Source organism: Musca vetustissima, unplaced genomic scaffold (assembly GCF_032173495.1).
Source record: "Musca vetustissima isolate MV318-11 ecotype Yass unplaced genomic scaffold, APGP_CSIRO_Mvet_v1 utg6094, whole genome shotgun sequence".
Classification (NCBI taxonomy): Eukaryota; Metazoa; Arthropoda; class Insecta; order Diptera; family Muscidae; genus Musca; species Musca vetustissima.
Genome location: NW_026877178.1, coordinates 12,609 through 40,212, shown reverse-complemented (window position 1 = coordinate 40,212; position 27,604 = coordinate 12,609). Strand labels below are relative to the sequence as shown.

Genomic DNA, 27,604 nt, shown 5'->3' with positions numbered 1-27,604 from the left:
ATGCACAAAGACATAATACCCTGTACCACAGTGTGGTGAAGGGTATAAAAACCAAATCACAAAGAATTTGGTTGAAAAACGCGCTCAAGAACCCCAAAATACCGAAAATTGGGTAACCCCCATATAAGGGTACCTTATATGGGGGTTACCCGAATAAATATATACTTATAATTTATAGTGGAGAGATTTGCTACCTAATAAGAACTCGACGTACTAAATTACAGTCAATTCGGTCGAAAAATACGATCAGAACCCCCAAAATACCAAAAATTTGGGGGTACCGTTATATGGGGACTACCAGAAAAACTGGACTTATATTTATAAATTTTAGTGGAGTAATTTGGTACCCAATAAGAACCCAATGTACAAAATTTCAGAGAATTCAGTTATAAAACGAGCTCAAGAACCCCAAAATACCGAAAATTGTGGGTACCCTTATATGGGGACTATCCGAAAAATTGACCTATATTTATAATTTTTAGTAGGGAAATTTGCTACCCAATAAGAACTCAAAGTACCAAATTTCAGCGGTCCAAAAATGCGGTCAAAACCCCCAAAATACCGAAAATTGGGGCTACCCTTATATGGGGACTATCCGAAAAAATGGACCTATATTTATAATTTTTAGTAGGGAGATTTGCTACCCAATAAGAACTCAAAGTATCAAATTGCAGCGAATTCAGTTAAAAAACGTGCTAAATAACCTCAAAATACCGAAAATTGGTGGGTACCCTTATATGGGAGCTATGCCTAAACATGGACCGATTTTCTCCAATTTCAATAGGGTTCGTCCTTGGGCCAATTAAGTGACCTGTGCCAAATTTCATCCAAATCGGATCATAAATGCGACCTGTACTTTGTTAACAAAAATACATGGACAGACGGACGGACGGACAGACGGACATGCATAAATCGACTCAGAAAGTGATTCTATGCATATTCTCAAAAGCAACCATGGGTCTATCTCGATTATTTTTGCCTGTTACAAACATATGCACAAAGACATAATACCCTGTACCACAGTGTGGTGAAGGGTATAATTACGACTTTATTTCACTTATTTTATATATTGCTTGTGAAAGATTCTATGCCAAAGATTTATTTTGTACCATTCAAAGTCATAACCTCAGATACAATGCACCTACAACGTCGACTTCTTGACACAATCCGAAAAACGAAAACGTACCGAGTCTTACTGCTAAAGATTTATTTTGTATCATTCAAAGTCATAACCCCAGATACAATGCACCTACAACATCGACTTCTTGACAGAGGGGTCTACGATCCGAAAAACGAAACGAGTCTTACTGGACCAACGTCTGTCACCTCAGCCCATTGTGTAAAAGCAATAGGGCTGCTACGACAACAAATTCTTGAATCTTGCAACTCCCTCTTTCAGCTCCTACTTCAGTGCAGGTTTTTTTTATCCTGAACCGTAGTGTAGCATGCCAGTTTTGGCAACTAAAAATCAGAAGGCCAGGACATTGGCGCTAAGGTCCTATCTTCATTAGAATTTTTGAATTTTTATTTCCATGTCAAAAAAACGTAAATTTCCGAAGAATATCTAAGGCTAACAACTCGTAGTACTATGTTGGTTTTCCAATTCAACTAATTATTAAAAACACAACACAATTGAATTTTGTATTTCTTCATTATTGGCATATAACTAAGAAATAGATTTTTTATTTATTGTTTCTTGTTATTATTTCCATCTTTTAGGTTTTTATATCGGTTGTTTATATATAAAATATATTAAAATTTAGTTTGTTCTTCATATGAATTAAGACGTTGCGGATTCTGCGTGTATGTTTCTGGTTGCATGATTGATTAGGTTATGTTGTAATGCTAGGATCTCCATATTTCGTTCAGTTGCTACAACTCTCTTATTTTGTTCTTGTTTTCTTCTTATGTGTATGTGCTATTTAAAACAATATGCATGTTTGTTTGTAATGAGGATATAAATTGCAACAGTTAATTTGTGTTTGGGGTATAGTGTGGGAGATGTTAGGTAGGTATTATAATCAAACTGTGTTAGTTTTATTTTCTCAATTTTAATCAAGATGAAGGAGGTTAATTAAAGCGTCAAATGAAAAACAAAATAAAATATTGTATGATTGATATCGATAAATGAACAAATAGATATGATTTTTTTTTAGACTTAGTAAAAAAATGTTGTAATATTTTAAATAAAACATGTTTATGTGTATGACAACATCATGGAATTTATTTCTTTTACTTTCACCAATAAATCATTGATATTCACCGAGATAGTGGGTTAAAAATTGCAATTTGATTTCTACATAAATATTGTGTTAAAATTAAGCTTAGATTATTATTGGATTTCTATGTTTTATTGATCTTTTATCCATTATGTGCTAGTGAGAAACACAATGGGAATCGAATTTACCTTCACATGTGAAATCATAAAAACAAAAACAAATCATTAGATAATCCTTTGCCACAAGAATGTGCTACATGTGGGCATTAATTGGGCAAAGACCACCGTGTTCCAACACTAGTTTTTTGAGTCAGTTTTAATTATTTCTTTTTAAATCAGATGATGTGTATGTGTGTGTGAGAATTCACAGTTCATTTTGTAGCTGTTGTTTTATTTGGTGTTAAAATTGTTTGTCCAGTCAAGTAGTTGCTGTAGGGTTTTATTGATTTATTTGTTAACATTAAAAATTAATAAAGTTTTGATGTTGCGGTTCTTCATCATCACCATCATAATCTTGTGTAGTTCTCTAATAGTAGTTGTTATTGTTGCGGATAAGCCAGGCAATTGTTGTGAGGCGTTGGCCACTGCATTACAAATCAGCAGTAGCTTTCTCGACATGATTACCGGCATCTGAACCCTCTTCGGTGGTTTTTTCTGTTGCTGTTGTTTCTTCTTCTACATTATCACGAAATAGACGGGCGTACTTAAAATGTTTATGACAGGTTTCTTTGTAGTTTTTAACTGCATCTTCACAAGTGCCAAAGATTCCATCGCGCAGCGATTCGAATATCTTTGTGGCGTCCTAAAAAATCAAACAGTTTAATTAATAAACCACTAAGCAAAAAATTATAGCAGGACGGGTCCGATAATATGATATATATTATTTACTACTGGACTTCAACTTTCTACGGTAGGAGAGAGGGGGGCACCTTTGAAAACATTTTGCTTTCAAGCCTTAAAATTTTATAATTTTAGTATATTTTTGGCATTTTTGAACCCTTTTATGTTCAAATATGTATGTATTTTATTCATATATATCAGAAATGCATGAATTCATTAAAAATATATGAAAAATGTTCAAAATTTAAAAAAATTTAGATCAAAAGTTATTAAAACATAAAATAAAACAAATTTATATCAATATAAAATTTTTTTTTACTAATGGGCATGTTCAAAGGTGCTTCACTTTTTACGGAAATTTAAAATAACTTTTTTTGTAATAAATATATATGAAAGAAATTACATTATATATATATATATATATATATATCTGTCTACCTGGAGTAAATATTTATTTACTTATTATAGAAATAACTTTATATGTATATAACCCATAGAATGACAATTTTGAAATTTCCCTTTAAATATTTTAGACTCGAATCAATATAATAGATATCAATATAAAATTCGACTGCTTCATCCTTTGCCACTTATTATAGAAATAACTTTATATGTATATAACCCCAATATTGAAATTTGACCATTAAATATCAATCCTTTGCAGATAAACCAACGTACACAAATATATAGATTAAGCTATTTGCTGCTGTGACCAATATTTTATGGCTATTCGTGGGGCCACACAAAATTATAAATACCCTTTTAATAAAAACACAAGTGGTCATACTAAAATGTATCGAGCAAATGCCGGCTGAAATGAATGTTATTGGAAAGTCACCAGTTAAATCATAACTAAACTACAATTACATAACTACTCTTCAATACGAAAGCTGTCTATAGCTATCTTTAATATTTACAATATAATATTTCTTGTCATAATCGAATTAGGTGCTGATCATTTTTTATAAAAAAAAACATTTTGCCGAAAAAGAAGCTTAATTACTCACAACTATTGTTGTCGTAACTTACCTCCAACTTAAGTTTAGCTACATCATATGAGGTAATCAACTTAATGGCCGCTTCTTGCTTTCCAGCATCCAATTCATACATGATACGCGCAGCTTCGTATAAATGCATTATGGAAGAGCTGTGCTTTGCAATGAACTCATCGTTCAATTGTTGAGCACTCTTAGTACCTATCAGTTCTTTAACGGCTTTATCCACTACCGTCTTGACGGCATCGTTTATATCTTTTGTCAATGTTGGCAGTGCTTGCATGAGGCGCACTATGCAACTGTGCACTTGCGGATGCCCGGCATCAATAGCTAGTGCACGCTTAATCGATTGAATCATAAGTAAGACTTTACTCTTGCGCGAGTACAATTCGAAGGCCAGCAAATGTGTTTCAATGCGTTCTTTGGCTAATTGCTGGAGTGGTTTCAAAAACTCAATGGCCTTCTCCAATGGATCTTCGGGGCGTTCAAGCTTCTCGGGTATCAACTCATCAAGTTGTGGTGCCTCGGGATCGGCCTCTTGATTTGCTTGTTGTTTGGATTTTTGATGTTGTTCGCGTTTAATTTGTGCTTGAGCAGCTTGTGCACTTTCGAGTTCGGCTTTCTTCTTGGCCTTGCGTTGCTTGCTACGGAGTTTCTTCAATTCCGATGGTGGAAGATTTTCTACAGAAAATTAAAGATGTCATTATTTACATCGCCAAATAAATAAGAATTTTCCAAAGTGAACTTACCCGTATCGATTTCCTCAATCGTTTCCTCAGATTTTAGAGGTTTGTCATAGAGGCGAATGTAAACTTCAATGGCACATTTGGCTGCCTTAAAGTAAAACGGATGACGACGCAAAACATCTTCAAGTCGCAACAGACCAACATAGGCACGCATTGTCATTTTTCTCATGCAATAAGTGTGGAAATCGAACTGATCCTCAATGATTTCGGCAAAGTGACGATCGACCTCGTGACACTTCTTCAAGGCTTCACCCCAACGTTCCATACGCTGGTAGGCCAACGCACATTCTGTTTGGAACCACATGCATTGCATTTCATTGAGATTTTCCATGGCCGAAACGCCTTCGCGAGTAAACTTCCCACAAATATCCTCGGCTTCTTTGATTAAATTTGCTCGCAGCATATATTTAGCGCACTTCGAATTGATGTAGCGATCAGCCGTATCCATGCTCTGGGCTTCATCAAGCCACATGTAGGCCTCAACTGGATCGCCGGCATGTTTGTAAATGCGGCCCTTTGTAATGAAGAGTTCTATCAGTGTTGGCGTATGTTCAATGGCAGCATTGATGTACTCTAGCGCCTTATCTGTTTCACGTTTATAGTCGTAATGTTGGGCCAGGAACAAAAGCGTCCATACCACAGCCGACGCTGGTTCAACGGGCAAGTTTTTGTCAGCATCTTCACGTGAAAAGTGGCCGGAGCGAGTTAAGTTTTCATAATACTGCAGGATAAGTTTCTCCATAACGGCTACCTTTTCGGGTTGCGTATGCAATGAGCGAACATTAACAAACAGTGGAGGCACACCCTTACGAAGGCCACGTCTCAGATAGTCATCTAGAACATTTTGGAAAGCATCACCTGTGGCAACGTCCAAAGGCAACCGTTTGGGACACATGGACCGAGGGTAGGTTTCTTGGAATTTCTTAAACGCACTTAATTTTTCAGTGACATCCGAAATTTGTTTGGCCAAAAAGTATTGACTATAGTAAAGTGTGTTTTCGGGATTGCGATCGATAAGCTCCTCAAAGATGGGCACAGCCTTAGAGTGTTGGCCGATTTTAATGTACAAATCACCCTTGGCTTCTTGAACGGCCAATTTATCTACCATTTGATTTTCGTACTTGATTAGGTGATCCAAAGCTTCCTGATATTTGCCCGCCTCTACTAGAATTTGATTTTGATACAACAACAGTTCGGAGTGTCGATAGTCGTTTGGCTCCTATAACGAAACGAGTGTTATTCGAAATCATTAATTATGGAAAAATGTGTACTTACAATAGAGGTTTGCGACTGGTTGAAGGCATCCAATATACTATTGGCCATTTCCAAATCACCCAGCAGATGATAACTCATCGCAAAACCAATCCACGAGGCATGCTGTGATGGGCGTAATTTGAACAAATGGTGTCTGGTCTCCTTGTAGCCTTCCAAATCACGCATTTGTATTTGCAACAATGACAAATCCTTCAGAATTTGTAAATTGTCCTTTTCCCATTTCAGTGCATTACGGTAACATTTAATGGCCTCGTCGTACTTTTTGTCACTGCGCTGCAACAGACCGTAGACATGCCAACAAACATGAGATCTCAAGTCATTACGTAAACCTAGACGAACATATTTATAGGCCTCCTCTCGGCGACCCAGACCATTGAGTGTCAGACCCTTCATGGCCAATGTTTCACCATGTTCAGTATATTTGGGATTTGAAAGAATTTGTTTGGCCAATTTTAGACCATTTTTGTACTGCTTCATTTCGTAACATTTCTGAAAAGATAATATGTGTAGGAGTATTAAAAATGTTATATTAATCGATAAGGTTTGTCGTGTAACCACATCAATACTTGTTTCAAATCTAAAAGCTTAGATTTGTTCATTTAGGTTTATTCTCTTGTTAGTGTGTTCTGACGTTAGTATAATTATTTCAGTAAAAATTTCCATCAACGGACCTTTAATCCTGACTGAAATAATTATTTATTTATTTTTTTTTTTAATTATCCTTTTGAAAAACTCAACGTTATTACCTTGCTGTTGTTATTGATTTTAAACAATCAACAAGATCGATAATATGTTTGAATCTAACAATTGTCTACTAATATTGATAATGTACTACATATCCTTTATCTGTATCTGTGGCGAATGGACAGCAAAATTCCACTCCAATATTTTGAAAAATCCTTCAGAAATTCAATTTAGTTATAATGATTGAAAACTATTACAATACAAATGTAATGAGATAAATAGTAATAACTAGCTGTCCCAGACAACCCATAGTAACAAACACACAGCAAGCATGCATGAATGTTTAAAAATGGAATTATTGTTTTTTCTGCTTTACGTTTTGGGGCCACTTTTCTATCACCCTCAACTTTGAGGTTATGTCAAATATATTTTCACACAAAACTCTGCCCGAAAAACAAGTAAATCAGAAAACATTAACAAATATTTAAAATGCGAAATATTATTCCCATTAACCTTGGCAATGTCCTATGATCCTGCTCAACCAATACAATATACACAACATTGGTCAAGCAATGAAAATGGGAGGGGGTGGAATTTGCACGCACACAAACGATAAAAGCAAAGACGAGCACATCTTACAAAACGATTTTGTGTGTGGCTACATGATATGCGGTTGCTGTTGCAAACGTACCATTAACTTCCTAAAGAGAGCACTCTCTTTGGGGGGCAGTGGATCGCTGGAAGGCATATTTCCGTACTTTGCCTATTCGATGGTAGTTTTTCTTTAAGAACACCGGTTACACACTGCTAAGCGAGCGAACGAATCAGCACTCTGCACTCTGTCGGTCGAAACACGCTTTTGTCGACAAGGGACACCAACCACTCGATTACACTTTCCAGATGACGCGGACTTGGTTCACTTCGTTTGCCTAGAGCAAGTGGCTATTCCTCTGGTTGGTTGCACTTGGATATTCCTTTCTTTTGATCTATTTTATGTGGAACCACGAGCAAATGATGTCCACTGGTACTGGTTCTGGTTGAAAATAGGACCTGCGTGAAGTTAGCGATAACAACATTTTTATCGAAATTACAGGGTGACACAGAACATCACAATTTCACATTTAACACTATTTTTATCAACAGTGCTTTCCAACAGAGATAGCGCAGAATATTATAAAATAATATTTTTTTAAAATTATTAATAAAAATGTTAACATAATTCATTAGTAATGAAAAATAATAAAAAATACGAAAATGTTGAAACATATTTTATTATAATCTAAAACTAAAGTATTACTAAATCACAAACATTTTAATCCAGTGAATCAGGAGAGATGTCCGCCTCTGGAAGCCTCCCTATACAAACCTCGAACATAGTAATGGTACCAAATGAAGGAGGGAGTCTCCAAGAGTATTTTGGTATGCACCATATGTTCAGGTTCAGTTTTTTGTAGAACAAAGTTGCTGAATTTCCGATTTCCAACTGGTGGTCAGGACACCAAAATGGCTCTGGAATACAAACCTCGAACAAAGTAAGGGTATCAAACGAAAGAGGGAGTCTCCAAGAGTAGTTTGGTATGCACCATATGTTCAGATTCAGTTTTTTGTAGAACAAAGTTGCTGAATTTCCGATTTTCAGCTAGTGGTCAGGACACCAAAAGAGCTCTGGAAGCCTCCGTATACAAACCTCGAACAAAGTAAGGGTATCAAACGAAAGAGGGAGTCTCTACGAGTATTTTAGTATGCACCATATGTTCAGATTCAGTTTTTTGTAGAACAAAGTTGCTGAATTCCTGATTTCCAACTGGTGGTCAGGACACCAAAATGGCTCTGGAAGCCTCCGTACCCAAACCTCGAACAAAGTAAGGGTATCAAACGAAAGAGGGAGTCTCTGCGAGTATTTTAGTATGCACCATATGTTCAAATTCAGTTTTTTGTAGAACAAAGTTGGTGAATTTCCGATTTCCAACTGTTGGTCAGGACACCAAAATGGCTCTGGAAAATCAAAAATTTATATGGTGCAAAATACATCTAATTTCGTAATCTTATTATCCCATTTGAAATTTTTGAGAAATCGAAGCCAAAAGTCAAAAACTCAGTTTTTTACTGGAGTTTACTGGGTATGTTCAAAGGTGTCCCACCTGTGGTATTTTACGGAAATTTATAATAACTTTTTTTGTAGTAAATATATACGAAAGAAAATATATTAGATATGTTTGAAATGATTGTTGGAATGTTTATGGAAAGAAAACTATCACAGAATTCTTCCTGCGCCCTTACAACCAAAAAATGAAAAGTTTACAATTGCAGTGCGAAAACATAGTCACTCATGTAAATTTTGTCGACCACTGAAAAAGCTAGCCAAAATGGCTTACGCAGATAAAGAACAAGATTGGCACATAAAAAATTTTGGTTGCGGGTCGGGAAAATTTTAAATCGAGATTTTATGAGCGCTGTTCAAAGGTGCCTCCTCTCCCATTTTGTGTATTTTAGGAAAATTTTTAATCTTTTAAAACTATATCGATGTCTTTGCCGAAGCTAACTTTGTTCATTTTTTAATTCAATATATTTAAAAAATGTTGAAAAATTGCCTTAGTTTTTGAAAGATACAAAGGGAAGACTTAAGCATAAAATAGTATGTACATTAGAACAATTTAGATCTACTGCATTTACTAAATCTAGTACAGCGTAAATGTAGTATTAGGCATGAATTTACCCCCTGTAGACCTTATTAATAGTCCATGCTTGTTGTGTGTCTATACGTGCATGCTTGTCGTTTTTATTTCAATCAACGACGCTTGTATGAGCGACACAACGAAATGAAAGTGAATTTTTGTGCAAATGGTCATGATCCAAGTACAGGCGTTGTTTCGGGGGGATCATGATGACAAGGAATTTCATACCATCGAGTCCACCACAAACTAAGTTAAAAAATAAGTAAGATCTTCACCGATTGGCTTTATCCTAGTTCATACACTCACAGAAAACAGGATCCGTTGAACCCGATATAACCGGGTACCCGAACCCGAACATCCGGGTCAAATAACCGGGAAAAAATTTCAGAAAAATCTGATCGTTTTTACTAAACTAGAGTTGTTCCAATTTTTTATTTTTAAGATTTTAAATTGGCTGGTAAATGAATACCAATGCTTGTTAATATTTGTAACTTTGCACATACACCTAAACAACAATTTTTACTGGTCAAAGCAAATGTGAATAGCACTAATTTAGGGGAATTCCCTTTTTTACACGGCTTCTGCTGGAACCAAACTACCGTGTAAAAACAGACTAAGGTGTATATATTTGAAGATTTAAAAAGGAAGAAAAATAAATTACAAAAATTGTTTGTTGTTTTTGTTTGGGATCAAAGAAAAGTCCTTATTTTTGATGGCGGACACGATAACTCAAAAACTAATAATCCAATCGATTTCAAAATTTGGGATGTTTTCTGTGAGTGTATGAACTAGGATAAAGCCAATCGGTGAAGATCTTACTTATTTTTTAACTTAGTTTGTGGTGGACTCGATGGTATGAAATTCCTTGTCATCATGATCCCCCCGAAACAACGCCTGTACTTGGATCATGACCATTTGCACAAAAATTCACTGTTCATTTCGTTGTGTCGCTCATACAAGCGTCGTTGATTGAAATAAAAGCGACAAGCATGCACGTATAGACACACAACAAGCATGGACTATTAATAAGGTCTACAGGGGTTAAATTCATGCATAATACTACATTTACACTGTACTAGATTTAGTAAATGCAGTAGATCTAAATTGTTCTAATGTACATACTATTTTATTCTTAAGTCTTCCCTTTGTATCTTTTAAAAACTAAGGCAATTTTTCAACATTTTTTAAATATATTGAATTAAAAAATGAACAAAGTTAGCTTCGGCAAAGACATCGATATAGTTTTAAAAGATTAAAAATTTTCCTAAAATTTACAAAATTAATATTAAATGGGGTAAAAAATAAAGGGGAGAGGAGGCACCTTTGAACAGCGCTCATAAAATCTCGATTTAAAATTTTCCCGACCCGCAACCAAAATTTTTTATGTGCCAATCTTGTTCTTTATCTGCGTAAGCCATTTTGGCTAGCTTTTTCAGTGGTCGACAAAATTTACATGAGTGACTATGTTTTCGCACTGCAATTGTAAACTTTTCATTTTTTGGTTGTAAGGGCGCAGGAAGAATTCTGTGATAGTTTTCTTTCGATAAACATTTTTTTTGCATTCCAACAATCATTTCAAACATATCTAATATATTTTCTTTCGTATATATTTACTACAAAAAAAAGTTATTATAAATTTCCGTAAAATACCACAGGTGGGACACCTTTGAACATACCCAGTAAACTCCAGTAAAAAACTGAGTTTTTGACTTTTGGCTTCGATTTCTCAAAAATTTCAAATGGGATAATAAGATTACGAAATTAGATGTATTTTGCACCATATAAATTTTTGATTTTCCAGAGCCATTTTGGTGTCCTGACCACCAGTTGGAAATCGGAAATTCAGCAACTTTGTTCTACAAAAAACTGAATCTGAACATATGGTGCATACTAAAATACTCGCAGAGACTCCCTCTTTCGTTTGATACCCTTACTTTGTTCGAGGTTTGTATACGGAGGCTTCCAGAGCCATTTTGGTGTCCTGACCACCAGTTGGAAATCGGAAATTCTGCAACTTTGTTGCGTGCTAGGCCTCACGGTTCAAAAATAAAATATAAATTATAAAAAAATAAAATAAAATTACCGACAGCAGATTCGCGACGTTTTGATCGTGGCTGCCGGCAAATAAAAAATAAACCGGATATGCTTGGCTGGGATCTAAGAGGCAAGTGAACAGCGTTGCAAAAATGTAGAAGTAAGGTTTGCCAATTAGTGGCAACGTAACGCATACCATAGACCTATCAAGAATGCAACCCTGTAATGAGCGTAATAGGTCTGTACAGGGCAACAAAGCGAAAAAGATAAATGTCAGGAAAATGCGGGAAAATGGAGAAATTTACCATGGCGGCGGGCATATAAAAGGGATAACGGGGGAAAAATGAGACACAAGTTTTTTGGGTTTTCGCAGGAGCCATCTTAATCAGTGTTTCCTTTGCTAAAAAAATCCAATTTTTGTTAAACCAACAATATTTAAAAAAAAACAACATTCTTATTTGTGTTTTTTTTATAAACACTTGTGTTTTTATTATGTGTTGCTTATGCATATGTGCGAGCAAAATAATGTGAGTAGTGCGAATTGTTAGTGTGTTTTTATGATGTTGAATGTTTTGTGTTATTTTTTTTTGTTTTCATTTAAGACGTCGCCAAGATCGACTGCAACAATTGATAAAACGTCCACTGACCCCTCCAAGTCCTTGTACGGAGGTGGTCAGCAAAAATTTGAGGAATCCGTTTGGAAGAATACGGCAGGAGGTGTCAGCCCGGCCAGAATAGCCTGCGAAAAGTGGCTCAACCAACTGCTCCAACGGCAAGCTTAATTGGGGAATAATTGCCAACTAAATCCTGGTGACCAATTGCCCATGAAGTGCGAAACCTGCAAAAATAAAAAATTATAAAACTATAAGTATATGGATACCAGGTAACCTTTTATGTTATTAAATACTCACTGGTGTTGAGCCAAAATTTAAATGTTTCGCCAAGAGCCCAAACGCATTGATTATGCCTGAAATGATGCAAGGAAATTAAAGTTATTAAAGAAATTATACACATTTGAACATAAAAAAGACACCAAAGCAATAAGACACAAAAAAATCCCTAACAAACTAAAACTAAAAGACCAAAATTTTTTTTAAATATAAATTTTTAATTAATAGTATAACAATTTAGTAGTAAGTAGTATTTAAGGACATAATATGTGAGGATTTTTAACGACGGGAGTTATACGAATAGTGTAGGGTTACCCTAAAATTCCAATTATTCGTGTTTTTATGTTGTTTTACTGTGGGACCAGTTGGTAATGTCCCCAAAAACCTTCTAAGAGAGCTCTTTTAGGTGAGGTATAATAAAGTAGCCAAGTTGCCAGATTGGCCAGAGGTTAAATTGGATAGAAAGGTAGTCCGAATAAGTGAATTTTCGTTATCGTCCGGTTGTTAGAAATTCATTATACTGACTAAATTGTTCTTTGTTAGGTCAACCAAAAAAATTATTACAATAAATGGTTTTAATGTCTAAGTTTTATAGATTAATATGAATTGTTAAATGTTCTTTGTAAGGGAGGATAATAGGATGATGTAGTAATGTGGTAAGTGTGTGTGGAAATAGGGGCCCTTTTAAGAGTGATTGATAATGAGGATCAAAGGGTCAAGGTTGGGCGGGCTGAGTGTGGGAACAAAATCACCAAGTTCCCTTGTTATGGTTGTATGTGTGTGTCGTTTTATTTTTGTTTGTGTTGTCTTTTCGTTCCACTTCTTACATCGATTGTTCGTCCCCTAGGACTGATGGTGGCAGGGTTATGGATTCACCCCTTAAACGGTGCCCCGACGAGCTAGTTGGAACCCCACCATAGCGCCGCAGTAGGCGGTACGTAACAACTTTGTTCTACAAAAAACTGAATCTGAACATATGGTGCATACCAAAATACTCTTGGAGACTTCCTATTTCGTTTGATACCCTTACTTTGTTCGAGGTTTGTATACGGAGGCTTCCAGAGCCATTTTGGTGTCCTGACCACCAGTTGGAAATCGGAAATTCAGCAACTTTGTTCTACAAAAAACTGAATCTGAACATATGGTGCATACCAAACGACTCTTGGAGACTACCTCTTTTGTTTGATACCCTTACTTTGTTCGAGGTTTGTATACGGAGGCTTCCAGAGCCATTTTGGTGTCCTGACCACCAGTTGGAAATCGGAAATTCAGCAACTTTGTTCTACAAAAAACTGAATCTGAACATATAGTGCATACCAAACTACTCTTGGAGACTCCCTCTTTCGTTTGATACCCTTACTTTGTTCGAGGTTTGGATACGGAGGCTTCGAGAGCCATTTTGGTGTCCTGACCACCAGTTGGAAATCGGAAATTCAGCAACTTTGTTCTACAAAAAACTGAATCTGAACATATGGTGCATACCAAAATACTCTTGGAGACTTCCTCTTTCGTTTGATACCCTTACTTTGTTCGAGGTTTGTATACGGAGGCTTCCAGAGCCATTTTGGTGTCCTGACCACCAGTTGGAAATCGGAAATTCAGCAACTTTGTTCTACAAAAAACTGAATCTGAACATATGGTGCATACCAAACTACTCTTGGAGACTCCCTCTTTCGTTTGATACCCTTACTTTGTTCGAGGTTTGTATACGGAGGCTTCCAGAGCCATTTTGGTGTCCTGACCACCAGTTGGAAATCGGAAATTCAGCAACTTTGTTCTACAAAAAACTGAATCTGAACATATGGTGCATACCAAACTACTCTTGGAGACTTCCTCTTTCGTATGATACCCTTTCTTTGTTCGAGGTTTGTATACGGAGGCTTCCAGAGCCATTTTGGTGTCCTGACCACCAGTTGGAAATCGGAAATTCAGCAACTTTGTTCTACAAAAAACTGAATCTGAACATATGGTGCATACCAAACTACTCTTGGAGACTCCCTCTTTCGTTTGGTACCCTTACTTTGTTCGAGGTTTGTAGACGGAGGCTTCCAGAGCCATTTTGGTGTCCTGACCACCAGTTGGAAATCGGAAATTCAGCAACTTTGTTCTACAAAAACTGAATCTGAACATATGGTGCATACCAAAATACTCGTGGAGACTCCCTCTTTCGTTTGATACCCTTACTTTGTTCGAGGTTTGTATACGGAGGCTTCCAGAGCCATTTTGGTGTCCTGACCACCAGTTGGAAATCGGAAATTCAGCAACTTTGTTCTAAAAAAAACTGAATCTGAACATATGGTGCATACCAAAATACTCTTGGAGACTCCCTCTTTCGTTTGATACCCTTACTTTGTTCGAGGTTTGTATACGGAGGCTTCCAGAGCCATTTTGGTGTCCTGACCACCAGTTGGAAATCGGAAATTCAGCAACTTTGTTCTACAAAAAACTGAATCTGAACATATGGTGCATACCAAACTACTCTTGGAGACTCCCTCTTTCGTTTGATACCTTTACTTTGTTCGAGGTTTGTAGACGGAGGCTTCCAGAGCCATTTTGGTGTCCTGACCACCAGTTGGAAATCAGAAATTCAGCAACTTTGTTCTACCAAAAACTGAATCTGAACATATGGTGCATACTAAAATACTCGTAGAGACTCCCTCTTTCATTTGGCACCATCACTATGTTCGAGGTTTGTATAGGGAGGCTTCCAGAGGCGGACATCTCTCCTGATTCACTGGATTAAAATGTTTGTGATTTAGTAATACTTTAGTTTTAGATTATAATAAAATATGTTTCAACATTTTCGTATTGTTTATTATTTTTCATTACTAATGATGTTAACATTTTTATTAATAATTTTAAAAAAATATTATTTTATAATATTCTGCGCTATCTCTGTTGGAAAGCACTGTTGATAAAAATAGTGTTAAATGTGAAATTGTGATGTTCTGTATCACCCTGTAATTTCGATAAAAATTTTGTTATCGAACGTTAGCGATGTCGCTAACTTCACGCAGGTGAAAATAGGGCTATGTAGGCCGATATACGGATAATCGAATTATCGACATAATTGGGTAGGTTTGATGTAATCGATTTTTCGTTGGAACCAAATTGACCCAAAGGAGACATATATATCTCTAAAGCGGTGTACACACTAACACTTTTGAGTGACAGTTTATTTAATGGTTACTGACTGTCCAACAACCATGAATATTTTTGTGGTTGCCTGATGAATGACAAGCAGGAGAGGTCACACTATCAAACAAGCAAAATTTGGGCAAAAGTGTCATTCAAATGTGCTAGTGTGTACACCGCATAAAGCATTGTATACACTATTAGTGCCACACTTTTTTCTTGTTGGATCGTTTAACTGTTCATGTCCGTCAATTTCGACAATCACATTGTTGTTGGACAGGCCATAATTTTTTTTACAACGATGCAAACATTTGGTCTGTTCCCGTACTGCAAGAATCAACTAGATTTTACTTTTTTTCTTCGATATCAGAAGGAAAATTAAATTAACATCATTCAATAAAATAAAAAAATAAGTAAAAGCACACAAAATGTATATCATTTTATCTGTTTTAGAGCCTGCTGTTTTCCTTTTATAAAATGAAAGTAAAATGACTATATAGAATGCATCCACAAATTTGATTGAACCCTTTACTAGTTTTGTTGATACTTGATCGGATTTGGAATAAAAAGTTGCAAAATTAATTAGATTAATAGAATTTAAGCAGACAAATGCCAAAAGCCCTGCAGCATTCAAAAGTGAAGTTTTTTAAGCAAGTTTCCGAATTTGTGGAAAAACAAAGCTAAAATCGTGTCACACAGTGCGTACACATCTTTATCCAATGAATTGTATTTTTACGTTTTCCAACACTACCTTCTTCTCTATGTCAGCTGTTTTCCTTCTCTGCTTCTAACCTCAACCTAGTTTTGTTATTAAGCAGCCCTAAGTTACATAGCCCATTTAGATTCCCATTTGGAAGGACATCAGAATGAATTCCCTGACTAAAGCTGGAAGTTTTGTTAGTCAGTCATTACAATTTGCCGGTTGTGGAGTAAGTTTTGTGGTATATGCTGGTCTATTAGTGTTGATTAACTTTAATTTTAGTTTCAACAAGTTCGCAACAAATGGGCCGATTGGAAAATGATTCGTGATGTAAAACGCCGCAAGTGTGTCACTGAACATGCCAAGGAACGTCTGCGTGTGAATGCATTGCGGAAGAATGACATACTGCCAGTTGAGTTGAGGGAAATTGCAGATGCTGAAATTGCGGCATTCCCAAGAGACTCGTGTTTGGTGCGTGTCCGTGAACGTTGTGCCCTTACGTCCAGACCTCGCGGTGTTGTTCACAAATATCGCTTGAGTCGTATCGTGTGGCGTCATTTGGCCGATTATAATAAACTTTCTGGTGTCCAAAGGGCTATGTGGTAAATGGCAAATCTATGTTTATTGTTAAATTAGTTTTATTACAAATAAATGCTAAGAATGTGCATAAACTAAATATTTTTCCAAATGGAGTTCGATATTCACTCAATGAATGGTAGTTCCTTTTCAAGGGCTTTTAAATTAAAGTTGTTATAGGTTTTGTTCATGGTTTGTTTGTAGCTTTCCTTTGATATTTCTGGATAGCGTTTAGACATCTCCAATATGGTTTCTGTAAATAGAAGTGGTGGATATAGTTGTTTATGTAGTATTGAATTTAAATCTACTACCTTTTATTGCTGCCTGTAAACGTATCTCTGGGTTATCGTAGTGTAGAAACATCATATCCATGCAGTGTTTTACGAATGTTAACCACACCTCATGATCATATGCTGCCTTTGAGGTACTTTGCTGGGCAGGGCTTTCTTCATGTTTATCGGTGTAAATAGGTTCCAATTTCGGAATGACAGAAACAGCTAAAATTCGTATGCCACCAGAGGCATCATCCAAGCGTTGTAAACAACCTAAAAGTGTTTTATGTAAATTATTTTATTTGTATAGATTTTTATTTGTACTTACCATATGCTATTGGCTTCATTTCTTCCAAAGGTATTGGACCAAAATTACATAAGCATTTGACAGCATAGTGACGTGTTGACACAGAATGATCCTCCAATAGACTAGGAATATATTTCGATAAGCCGGGTAACACAGTACGCGCTTCATCGGGAGCCCCTTGTGATATGGCACACAGAGTAGCTGTTGCCAACGACCGCATTGCCTCAGCATTTGCTCCAGCCTTCCATATTAGGTGTGGTTCAATAACAACTTTTACAAATTCCAGTAATATTTCACAGCTACGTGTTAACGGTTTCCGAATTGTCTTATTCCAATCTAACATTGCTATGGAAACGGCAGTAAATATTTTAACCTTAGCTTCGTCAGCACAATACTCGAAAATGATGTTAATTTTTTCTTTTATAACATTTATGTATGGCTCTCGAAATTTGCCCAATTTTAGAAGACCATAAAATAACAAGATAGGTTCACTTAAAGCATCCAAGTGAGCGTCTATGTTATCCACATACTTCAATGCACTTTGAAAATATCGTTCATGTATATCGTCCATTGTAGAATTATATCGTTTGGCGATTTTGTGCAAAATATCAGTACCCTTTGTTTGTAATTCCTCGCTATTACTTTGTTCCGATTCCAATGATAAGGCCATTACTTTTAATGTGGAAATGTAGCAATTTTTATGCAATCCATCCAATTTTTCATATAAATCCGAGGAGCTATCTTTGCAAAAACTTGCGTCTTTCTCCGTCTTATCTAAAACAGTTTCAGTCATCTTTAAAATGTACATTTGAAAACTACATTTCAATGTTTGTGAGAAATCGGGTTGAACCATCAGTTCCATTAGGCGGACATGATCATCAAACTTAATACCCAGAGCAGACCTATACATATGGTAAAAACATTTTAAATATCCCTCTTTTGCATTTTTTTCTAAACCTTCAAAGCCATGCTCGCGCCAATCCTCATAGTTTAGCAGACGACCCATTAGGTCGGCAAGATTACAAGCTTCTTGAACAACAATGTTCTCGTTATCCCGACAAGCTCTTGCCACATCTGGATATATTTCAAAAAAGTTCGCCGTCATTGCTGCTTCAGCGTGTAATACAAATTGATACAATAGTTTCAAAGAATGTAGGCGCACATTTTCTTTCCAATCGGCCGATTCTCTTGTTATCAATTTCAGTAGCCGCAATGATCGTTGAACTATTGCTCGACAACCAATTGTGGGTCGCTGCACGTCACTGGGGTAGTTTGCAGCCGGTAAATCGGCAATTTCTTGTTTGCTTAGTTCCGCTTCATTCTCATCATAGTATTGTTTTCCACATTTCACCCATAGTGGCAATATGTAGTCACGTACTTCGGGCGATTCATCTTTAAGGCTTTAATTATAAGTTGTTATATTGACTACTTTAATATAAACTACATTTCACAAGTAGCTTACCAGCACAGAACCAAAGGTATTAGTCTTTCGAAATATGAATAACGGTCTCGCAGCTCTAATAAAAGTCGAACACCAAGCTCACCACATTCTCGACGCACCAAAGGCATTGAGTCCATGAGTAATGGAGAAACTTCCATTAGCAATCGTGACAAAGCTTCACCGGCTTCAACGTGTAAAGCTACATAGCCCAAGGCATTGACAGCTGCAATACGAGCCTGAGAATGTTTGTGATTTAGCATTCCATAAAGAGCCTTTGCCAGTGGCTCAGCATGTTTTTGAAAATTGTAATTATCGATCGAAGAAGCAATCAGTTTCACACTCTTACATGCTTCTCTCTGAACAGCTGGATACGGATCCTTTAAAACCTTTATTAAAATTCGAACAACATCTTCCAGGCAACTTTGGATCGAACACTTATTTCCCGTCTGAATATATCGTTCGACCAGCATGTTCAATTGATTCACAAAAGTCAGGCGTATTTCTTCACTTTCCTCGATGGTTTCCTGCTGTCCCAAACGTTCAGCCAAGGTGGCTACAATATTAAGCAAATGATAGTCATTTGGTGGTAGTCGTTCCATAAACTCGTTGATTGTTTCCACCGACTGATCGCGGACACTTTCGTATCTGTCGCTGTAACATTTCAGTAAGTGGAGGTAACATTCGTCATAAATCTCCAATAGCTTGTCATCACTGTATTCCATGCGATTTTTGCATTTATTTCGCAAATCCTCCAGAGCGCTCAATTTGACTCTCCTCTCGTTGGATTGCAATTTGCTGCAGATTTCTTCAAGACTCAAAGACATTTTCTGTACCGTCCAAGAACTATTTGTGGAACCAAATGGTGTTGCCGTCAGAAATAATTATTTTTATTTGAATAATTGTTTTTTTTTTTTTTTTTTTATATATTATTTTGGTTGGCCCACTTTCTATAGGGATAGAAGGTTTAGTGCCATGTATCCGTATGTAGCTTTGCTACGAATTTGACTTTATCCATAGATGGTGGTTTGTGTTTTGCAGGTTGACTTCGATCTTCTTTAAGAATTTGACCACAATGTTCAGACTTTCTAAGCCTTGTGTATCAGTGAACTCTTCTACTGTGAAGGAGTCACATAGTAGCGAAAAGCATCTTCTTTTGCTATTAAATTTACGAAAATTAAAAATTTCATGCGCAGCTGTTTGGATTTTGTTGAACGACTCGTAATTTATAGGTTATCCGTATTTAAAAACACACGTGTTAGTTAAGCGAACGCTTAACAACCGCCATTTTGTAAAAATCTATTTTTAAGCCCGTGGGCGTGTAGTACTCATTTAAAATTTTTTTTACGTCTTTCTTGTGAGCCGTCCGAGGACGAACTGGAATAATTGTTTTCAAAAAATAACAAGTAGCTTAGTAACATTGTATCGTTGTTGTTGTTAGGGATAAGTAAATTGAATTTTTGAAAAACGTTTCACTTATTAACAAATGGGCAAGATCTATTAATAAGGTCACCAAGATAGCAATCGAAATCGGAAAACAGCTGTTTTTTCTCAAGTCTAATGTCAAAAATTTCGACTTTGTTTACGTTTTCATAATGGAAGTCAATTCACAATAATGCATTTTGACAGCAAACTTGAGAGGTATCGATAATCAGCTGGTCTCCCTTGGTGACCTTATTTATAGGCCATGCAAATGGGGAAGAAGACAAAATGGCCGATAAAGAAGAACTAAAAGCAAGTTAACGAAATATTTACGAATGAGGTGGGAGACTGCTGAAAACTAAAAACACACGGCCACTGTCCTTGTGAATGCCTCAGCAGTATTACCGCTGGGAATTCTGTAAAAGTTTCCCAAAAAATCGTTCCCTTGAAAAAATCGCACAGAAATGTAAATAATATAAAACAGTTCTGAGGATATGTCAGAAACCCTTGGAAATCAAAAAACGACGTAGACAAATCTAAGAGAGTCACAGGTCATCAAAAAGGTGCAAATTGCGACTTTAGTCTCACAAAGGTTACCCCATGGTACAATTATTCAAAGTAGGCCATAGCAACCTATAAATTACAATTTTTCATACTGTGGCTTGTTATGCCAAAGTCATATACAAAATGTGTGACTGTGTGTGTAATGTTTGAAAAATATAACAGAATATTTACGAAAATCGATTTGTTTGATGATGAATTTTAGAACATTTGTAAGAAGAAATGTATGATTTGGAAATGAAAGTTTCATTTTCATGTTTTCATTTATCCTGACATTATTGACCATAAGGTAGAGGTGTATTTTTCCTTTCTGACAAAAGCTACCCTACATTGTATAATTGTACCATGGGTTACCCTGTTCCTCAATGTCAAGTCGATTCAGGGTTATATTTTTCGCATCGTGTATTGTTGCATGAATGGATGAATGGCTGCTACAGCAGTTATTTGCGGATATCGGGATATTTACTACACTCAATTTTCTTTTAAATTTTTCCTTTGGAAACGCACAACTTAATTTATTGTCACAAAGTCCATTTTTGCTATTACGAAATGAACAAAAACTGTAATCTAGTGTAAGGTCTTATGTTTTGTTTATTTGTCATATTTTTACAATTTTAATAAATATGAAAATATCGCGGAAAATAAATGGAATGTCAAGTTTTTTTTTCACATTATGGGGTATAATTATTACATGGTAGGGCACTACTACCAACTGATTACAATTTTTTTCTTAGGGTCTTAACTAATTTATTGTGCTCCGTACAAAAATACTCACCTTCTTACCTTTACAGAGTCCGTCCGTATTACTCAAATACCTAAGGACTTTATTTGCATCTGTACCAGTTGAAAACGGCAAAAATGGATGAAAACTGTTTTTTAATTGATAGAAAAATATTTAGTCCCAATTTAGATTAGGCGAGTTTACTTGCGGTCTTTGTTTGTAGAAGAGAGGAGCAAGGGGAATAGAAAAAAAATGCTCGTACCGGCAATTCGTTTTGTGCATTTTGTTTGTAGTGTCAGTAATTTGAAATACCAATCCAGAACATTGTCACAAAATGTCAAAAAAATATTTTCGAAACCGAATTGCCTTGTATAGTCGCACGAAGCAAGTTCAAAAGGGAACGGTAAAAATTGCCGCAAGTAAACTCGCCTAATCTAAATCAGGACTTACATTTATAGAAAAAAAATTTCAATGACTGGAATTCTATTAAAAAAAAAACAAAAATTCCAAAATACTGAAAATTCCAAAGTCTAATTCAAGACAAAGTGGTGAAATTTTTCAACTTTATATTTTAATACGCAATGCGTAATTGGATAAAATTCATTCATTCATTCATACATGTACATATTTAACTTACGTATACGATGGAAATTGGTTTTATACCCTCCACCATAGTATGGAGGGTATATTAGTTTTGTTTTTCCGTTTGTAACGCATCGAAATAATCATTTCCGACCCTATAAAGTATATATATTCTTGATCAGCGTAAAATTGTATGACGATTTAAGCATGTCCGTCTGTCTGTTGTAATCACTCTATCGTCTAAACGAATTGATATAGAGCGCCAAAATTTTGCATAGGGTCGTCTTTTGTCTGCAGGCAGATCAAGTTCGAAGATGGGCTATATCGGTCCACGTTTAGGCATAGCTCCCATGTAAGGGTACCCCCAAATTTTCAGTATTTTGGGGTTATTGAGCGCGTTTTTCAACCGAATTCGCTGAAATTTGGTAAAATTGGTTCTTTTTGGATACCAAATTTCTCCACTAAAAATTATAAATATAGGTCCACTTTTTCTGGTAGCCCCCATATAACGGTACCTCCCAATTTTCAGTTTTTGGGGGGTTTTGACCGGATTTTTTCACCGAATTAGCTGTAATTTAGTACATTGAGTTCTTATTGAGTATCAAATCTCTCCACAAAAAATTATAAATATAGGTCCATTTTTTTGGGTAGCCCCCATATAAGGGCACCCACCAATTTTCGGTATTTTGCGGTTCTTGAGCAGGGTTTTCAACCGAATTCGCTGTAATTTGGTATTTTGTAGTCGTATATGTTAACAAATCTCCCTACCAAAAATTATTAATATTCTCCCCTTTTTTGGGGTAGTCTCCATATAACCCCCTTTTTTATATTTAAATAGTTATCTGATTTATTCCGCGTTTTGAGTTTGGTTATAAGAGTCTATTGTAATCATTTCATCAAGAAGATAAAAAATTAGAGCGTAACGTTCGATAATGAACTATAGCCGCATTTAGGCCTAGCCCCTGTGTGAAGTTTAAAGAAGAAGTGGACCGATATTCGAATTTGAACTAAGTTTGGAAGAAATTATAAGATGGGCAAAGTTTGAATGAAATCTAAATTTTCTGAAACGGATTTGGTCCAAAGAAACATGGGGTCTAGAACCAATATTTTTATGAGACACATTTTCACGGTGTTAAAGTGTATACACCATCATTAGCCATAAGGCTGAGGGAATAAAATTATCCATTTAAAAATTCTGAAATTTTTATTATAGTTAACATAATCCGTTTTTAGAAATGTCGGTGTAGGTCCACTTTTTGGTATGTTCCCTATATTTTAATTTCTAGTACCTGTCAGTATATCTATGGTGGAGGGTATCCAAAGTTCGGCCCGGCCGAACTTAACGTAATAAATACTAGTGTTTAAGCAAGAATTGCTATTTAAAATAGTTAAAAAGTCAGCCTTTGATTTGAAAGGCCATAGCCGTTGAAATCCGTCTACTCCTCTTTTATTACACCCTTGTAATAGTATGAGGCTGAGCGATTTCAACGGACTTTTGTTTACATTTTGAGTTTGCGCCACCTTTATGCATCTTTGTGTCAACAACATTGTTATTATTAGTACTTGGTTAACTTTCGTTGTAACCTACTGGCCACACATCTTGTTGTGAACACTTAGGCTTAAATAGTAAGCTGCGCACATATCGTTGCGCTAAAGGTAATATCGTTTACCAACAATAAATATCGGCATTGGTAGAACCTTTTATTAATAAAACTATTGTATTTTTATTTATTATCTTTTATTTTTGCTCACGAGTGAGTATTGAACGCACTGACTCTATCGGGAGAATCGATTGCACTGTACCTGCCAACCCCCAAGTCCCTATAGTGCGGACTTAACAAGTAGTGTCAACGTCATTTGACAGAAAAAATGTAAACAAACATATAAATTATCAACAAATTTTATTCATTTTAAAAATGTGATATTTTTGAATTTTTAAAATAAAATTGAAAAACATGAATGAAAATCTATCAAATTTATCTTTCTATCGCTTCCACATCTTTCCTCTAATTGAGCCATTGCCACTGATATGTGTAACACATATAAAATTGTTAGGAATTACGAGTTAATCCATGAAGAAAGATTTGCTTCCTCAAACTTTTCCAGCAGGCAGATTGAGTAAATTGAATACGGGGGGACTTTTAATAAAGAACAATTTCGAATTTTATGCTAACCAATTTTCCTGTTGGGTCATTTTTAAAAACACAATTTGTCAAATTAATATTGACACTAGTATAACGTTGGAATCAAATCAGCTGGGTTTTGCTGTTACCTTTTATAATTGTACCATGCCCTAGACTGGTGAATTTAACATAGGTATGTCATTGGGGAAGTCAATTGTCCCCTGCCTGCCTTAGGAGTAACCAGCAATTTCAGTAGTCCGAAATGATAGTTCATTAGCTTTCTTTCTTTACATAGGATACCCGTAGTCCTTCGATATGTGGGCAGCTCTTCGATTCGAGACTTTTGATAGACGTCTAACCATAGAAAATCTGTGAAAGATATAAGTCTGTATAAGACCGAGTTTGTCTTTACTGTACCACAATTTTAAAACTTATGTAACGTGCAGAATATGGAATCCAGCTTCTTTTATATATATATGCAATATGTATGCATTATACTTTTGAACAACTGAATTCAAACTGACAATTTTATTGTAAATTCAGAAAATTACCTAACAAAATGACAAAACAATTGTTCTTTTTTGTTTCGTTAACCCAGTGGGTTTCAATTGTCACTTCCTTTCATATATGTCAAATAAATCCTCATAAAGTAGGTTAACCCGGTAAAAAAGTTCTAATGTACAAGGAGTTTAAAGGAAAATGATGTTTTTAACTCGTCGGTCTGGAATAGACATCTGCATGAATGCACAAAAACACCACCCATGAGTAACTCACACAAAGTAATGGCTTCTATTCTATAAATTTGTTTGAAATGAAGTGCAATGAGTGAGGGTACAACAAACATGAATTGCTTCAGGTATTAGAGTTTCGAATTAGTTGTATATTCGTTTGATTCATACAATGCACGTTTCAGACTCGACGAACCGGTATTCATTGTGTGTGTTTACTTCGGTATGAATGTATGTTGTAACACACTAAGTTTGAACAAATGCGGCAAGTTCGTACACGAACATGTTTTACATAATGAGTGTGTCGAATTATACAGTAGTATTCGAATTACCCGAATTAATTGAAGAGATATTATGGTTTTTATACAATCCACAAAAGTATGAAGGGTATGTTATGTTTTTTTTTCGTTTGTAACTCATCGAAATAGTCATTTCCGGCCATATAATGTATATATAATCATAATAATGGCAACATTTGTAAATATCTAGTAATGTATCCACAATATGTATTTAAACGTACTTTTAAACATATAAAAATTCGTTTTAATTTGGGTTCGAATTGGATACCCCATAGTGTGGGGGATATTCAATACTACAAATTGTCAGTGTATATCCTATAATATGTTAAGACGATTTACTCATTATTAGTTAGTCCGTATGTACTTCTGTTGTAATATTACTACCTTCGGGGGATGTCGAGATACAAAACTAAACCGTTACGATCCAAAATGGCCTTTTCAGTCCACATTTAAGTATATCCTCCCGAGAAGTAATCAATATTGGTCCCCTTATATGCAAAGCCAATTTTTTATACCCCTTTACCACACTGTGGTACAGGTGTTTACAGGTCTTTATGCATATGTTTGTAACAGGCAAAAGGAAACTAGATAGACATATGCTTCCTTTTTAGTATATGCATAGAATTACTTTCTAAGTCGATTTATGCATTTCCGTCAGTCTGTCCATGTCAAATTGTAAACAAAATACAGTTCACATTTATGATCCGAATTGGATGAAATTTGACATAGGTCACTTATTTGGCCCAAGGACGAACTCTATTGAAATTGGGAAAAATCGGTCTAGAATGATGTGTATTAAGTTTCTTGAAAATCGGTTCAGATTCAGATATAGCTCCCATATATATTTCGTCCGATTTAATGTAAATGGTGTGCCAAAGTCCCTATATATCTTTCGATTTGCACGAAATTTGGCATAGCGTACTGAATTAGGTCTAGAATGATGTGTGTTAAGTTTCCTGAAAATTGTTGTTTTGTATTGATGAGTAAAGGCGCTAAGTCCAATTTATAACATGTCACTGACTTAACATTACGTAAAGGCTTTAAGTCAACATTTCATATTTAGGATTTTGGACATGATTTTCAGCCGAATTGTCTGTAGTTTGGTATTTGAGGTACTTATGGGGTAGCACACCTTCCAACAAAAATATCAATATTGGTCTACTTTTTAGGTTACCGCCCAATATTCAAAATTTTTGATGGTTTGGGTACGTTTTTCAAACGACTGTAATTTTATATTTAGGACTCTAAATTATCAATATTGGTCCATGTTTTGGAGTTCCCCCATATTTCGTTACCCCATTTTTCGGTATTTTGGATACGCTTTTCAATCGATTAGGTTCTAATTTGTTATTTTTGGTTCTCATTGGGTGTCCAATCCGGGTGTCCGCGATATGGACCCCACAAAACTGTACACCAAATTGTTGAGAATTTGAGGATTACGTTATGTGCAAGGTCCTAGCCCAAATTTCCAATAGCCTGTATTTTTTATATTTCTCTTGGTAGTTATTTACCATGGCATAAAACCCATATAAAAATACCGATCAATTTAAAAATTTGACTGTTCACCTCACGGCGGTGAGTATAAAAAGGTCGGCCCTGTCGAACTTAAGGACGTTTTACTTATTTGTATTCATATTTTTTAATAAACAATCTCTACTCTACTTAATAATATTAGCATGTAAAAATTCAACAAAAGTCTTTAAGTCCCAAAAGAAGTGCGTATGTATTTCCGCAAATACTTATTTGTACTCCTCATATAACTTTGTACTCTAATTTGCAATATTTGGGAAAATTTTCTGCATAGGCCTATTTTTGTATATCCCTTAAGGAAGATTCCGACGTTTTTTCTTACGTCATTTCATTCAACTTTTAATTATTTTTCTAGAGTTTTTAATTACTTGTATTTAATAAAATTTAATAAAGTGATAAATTTTAAAGAGTGTACAAGGTAAACATTTGCATGAATGTACCTGGACAACAATGGTGGGCAAAATTTCTCTTAAAAATTGTTAAGGGAAAATAAAAACATGAATAATTCTACGGAATTTAATTAATTTAATATTTTTAAAACATAAATAACATCTTTGGAAGTTCAAAAAATAAATTCATTAAAAAAATTGCGGAAAAATATTTATTAAGGTTTATTTTTGTTTTAACATCAAAAAATGTTAAGAGAACACATCAACGCTGGTGTGCTCGTCTGCCCAACTATGCTGTACAATGAATGCCCACCATTAATGTTAAGTCGTTGTATGAAAACAGAGAATACAAAATACAATGCATGATGTTCACTCATTGGACTCATTGATGTTGTCTAACTTGTTCTTGTAATCCATCATACTGCATGTTGTGCTTTCGAGTTTGATCGTTTGATCGGACAAAG

General features: G+C 35.6%; 3 protein-coding genes across 3 annotated transcripts; 1 reads left to right on the top strand and 2 right to left on the bottom strand.

Moving 5' to 3' along the window:
- Positions 1–2,592: 2,592 nt before the first annotated feature.
- On the bottom strand, positions 2,593–7,591 carry LOC133321778 (N-alpha-acetyltransferase 15, NatA auxiliary subunit-like). The gene is made up of 5 exons (XM_061530853.1): positions 7,450–7,591; positions 6,075–6,563; positions 4,803–6,018; positions 4,088–4,734; positions 2,593–3,020 (listed from the first exon to the last, which is right to left on the bottom strand). Exons 1-5 carry the CDS (start codon positions 7,504–7,506, stop codon positions 2,808–2,810), a joined length of 2,622 nt encoding a protein of 873 aa, XP_061386837.1. The 5' UTR covers positions 7,507–7,591; the 3' UTR covers positions 2,593–2,807.
- An 8,767-nt stretch (positions 7,592–16,358) lies between these two features.
- Positions 16,359–16,798, top strand: LOC133321776 (small ribosomal subunit protein uS14m-like). The gene is made up of 2 exons (XM_061530851.1): positions 16,359–16,421; positions 16,475–16,798. The coding sequence occupies exons 1-2, from the start codon at positions 16,359–16,361 to the stop codon at positions 16,796–16,798; spliced, it is 387 nt and encodes a 128-aa protein (XP_061386835.1).
- Positions 16,799–16,893: 95 nt separating this feature from the next.
- On the bottom strand, positions 16,894–19,622 carry LOC133321777 (dynein axonemal assembly factor 5-like). Its single transcript, XM_061530852.1, has 4 exons — positions 18,810–19,622; positions 17,369–18,747; positions 17,080–17,313; positions 16,894–17,021 (listed from the first exon to the last, which is right to left on the bottom strand). Exons 1-4 carry the CDS (start codon positions 19,610–19,612, stop codon positions 16,894–16,896), a joined length of 2,544 nt encoding a protein of 847 aa, XP_061386836.1. The 5' UTR covers positions 19,613–19,622.
- Positions 19,623–27,604: the final 7,982 nt, after the last annotated feature.

What these genes read in the sequence shown, in the direction of transcription:
- LOC133321778 (XM_061530853.1), bottom strand. Translation starts at nt 7,506, where the DNA reads ATGCCTTCCAGCGATCCACTGCCCCCCAAAGAGAGTGCTCTCTTTAGG. An exon ending in CTCTCTTTAGGAAGTTAATG is followed by an intron (nt 6,564 to 7,449) that starts GTACGTTTGCAA and finishes TTATCTTTTCAG; the next exon opens with AAATGTTACGAAATGAAGCA. An exon ending in GATTGAGGAAATCGATACGG is followed by an intron (nt 4,735 to 4,802) that starts GTAAGTTCACTT and finishes AATTTTCTGTAG; the next exon opens with AAAATCTTCCACCATCGGAA.
- LOC133321776 (XM_061530851.1), top strand. Translation starts at nt 16,359, where the DNA reads ATGAATTCCCTGACTAAAGCTGGAAGTTTTGTTAGTCAGTCATTACAA. An exon ending in TACAATTTGCCGGTTGTGGA is followed by an intron (nt 16,422 to 16,474) that starts GTAAGTTTTGTG and finishes CTTTAATTTTAG; the next exon opens with TTTCAACAAGTTCGCAACAA.
- LOC133321777 (XM_061530852.1), bottom strand. Translation starts at nt 19,612, where the DNA reads ATGTCTTTGAGTCTTGAAGAAATCTGCAGCAAATTGCAATCCAACGAG. An exon ending in ATACCTTTGGTTCTGTGCTG is followed by an intron (nt 18,748 to 18,809) that starts GTAAGCTACTTG and finishes TTATAATTAAAG; the next exon opens with CCTTAAAGATGAATCGCCCG. An exon ending in AATGAAGCCAATAGCATATG is followed by an intron (nt 17,314 to 17,368) that starts GTAAGTACAAAT and finishes AAACACTTTTAG; the next exon opens with GTTGTTTACAACGCTTGGAT.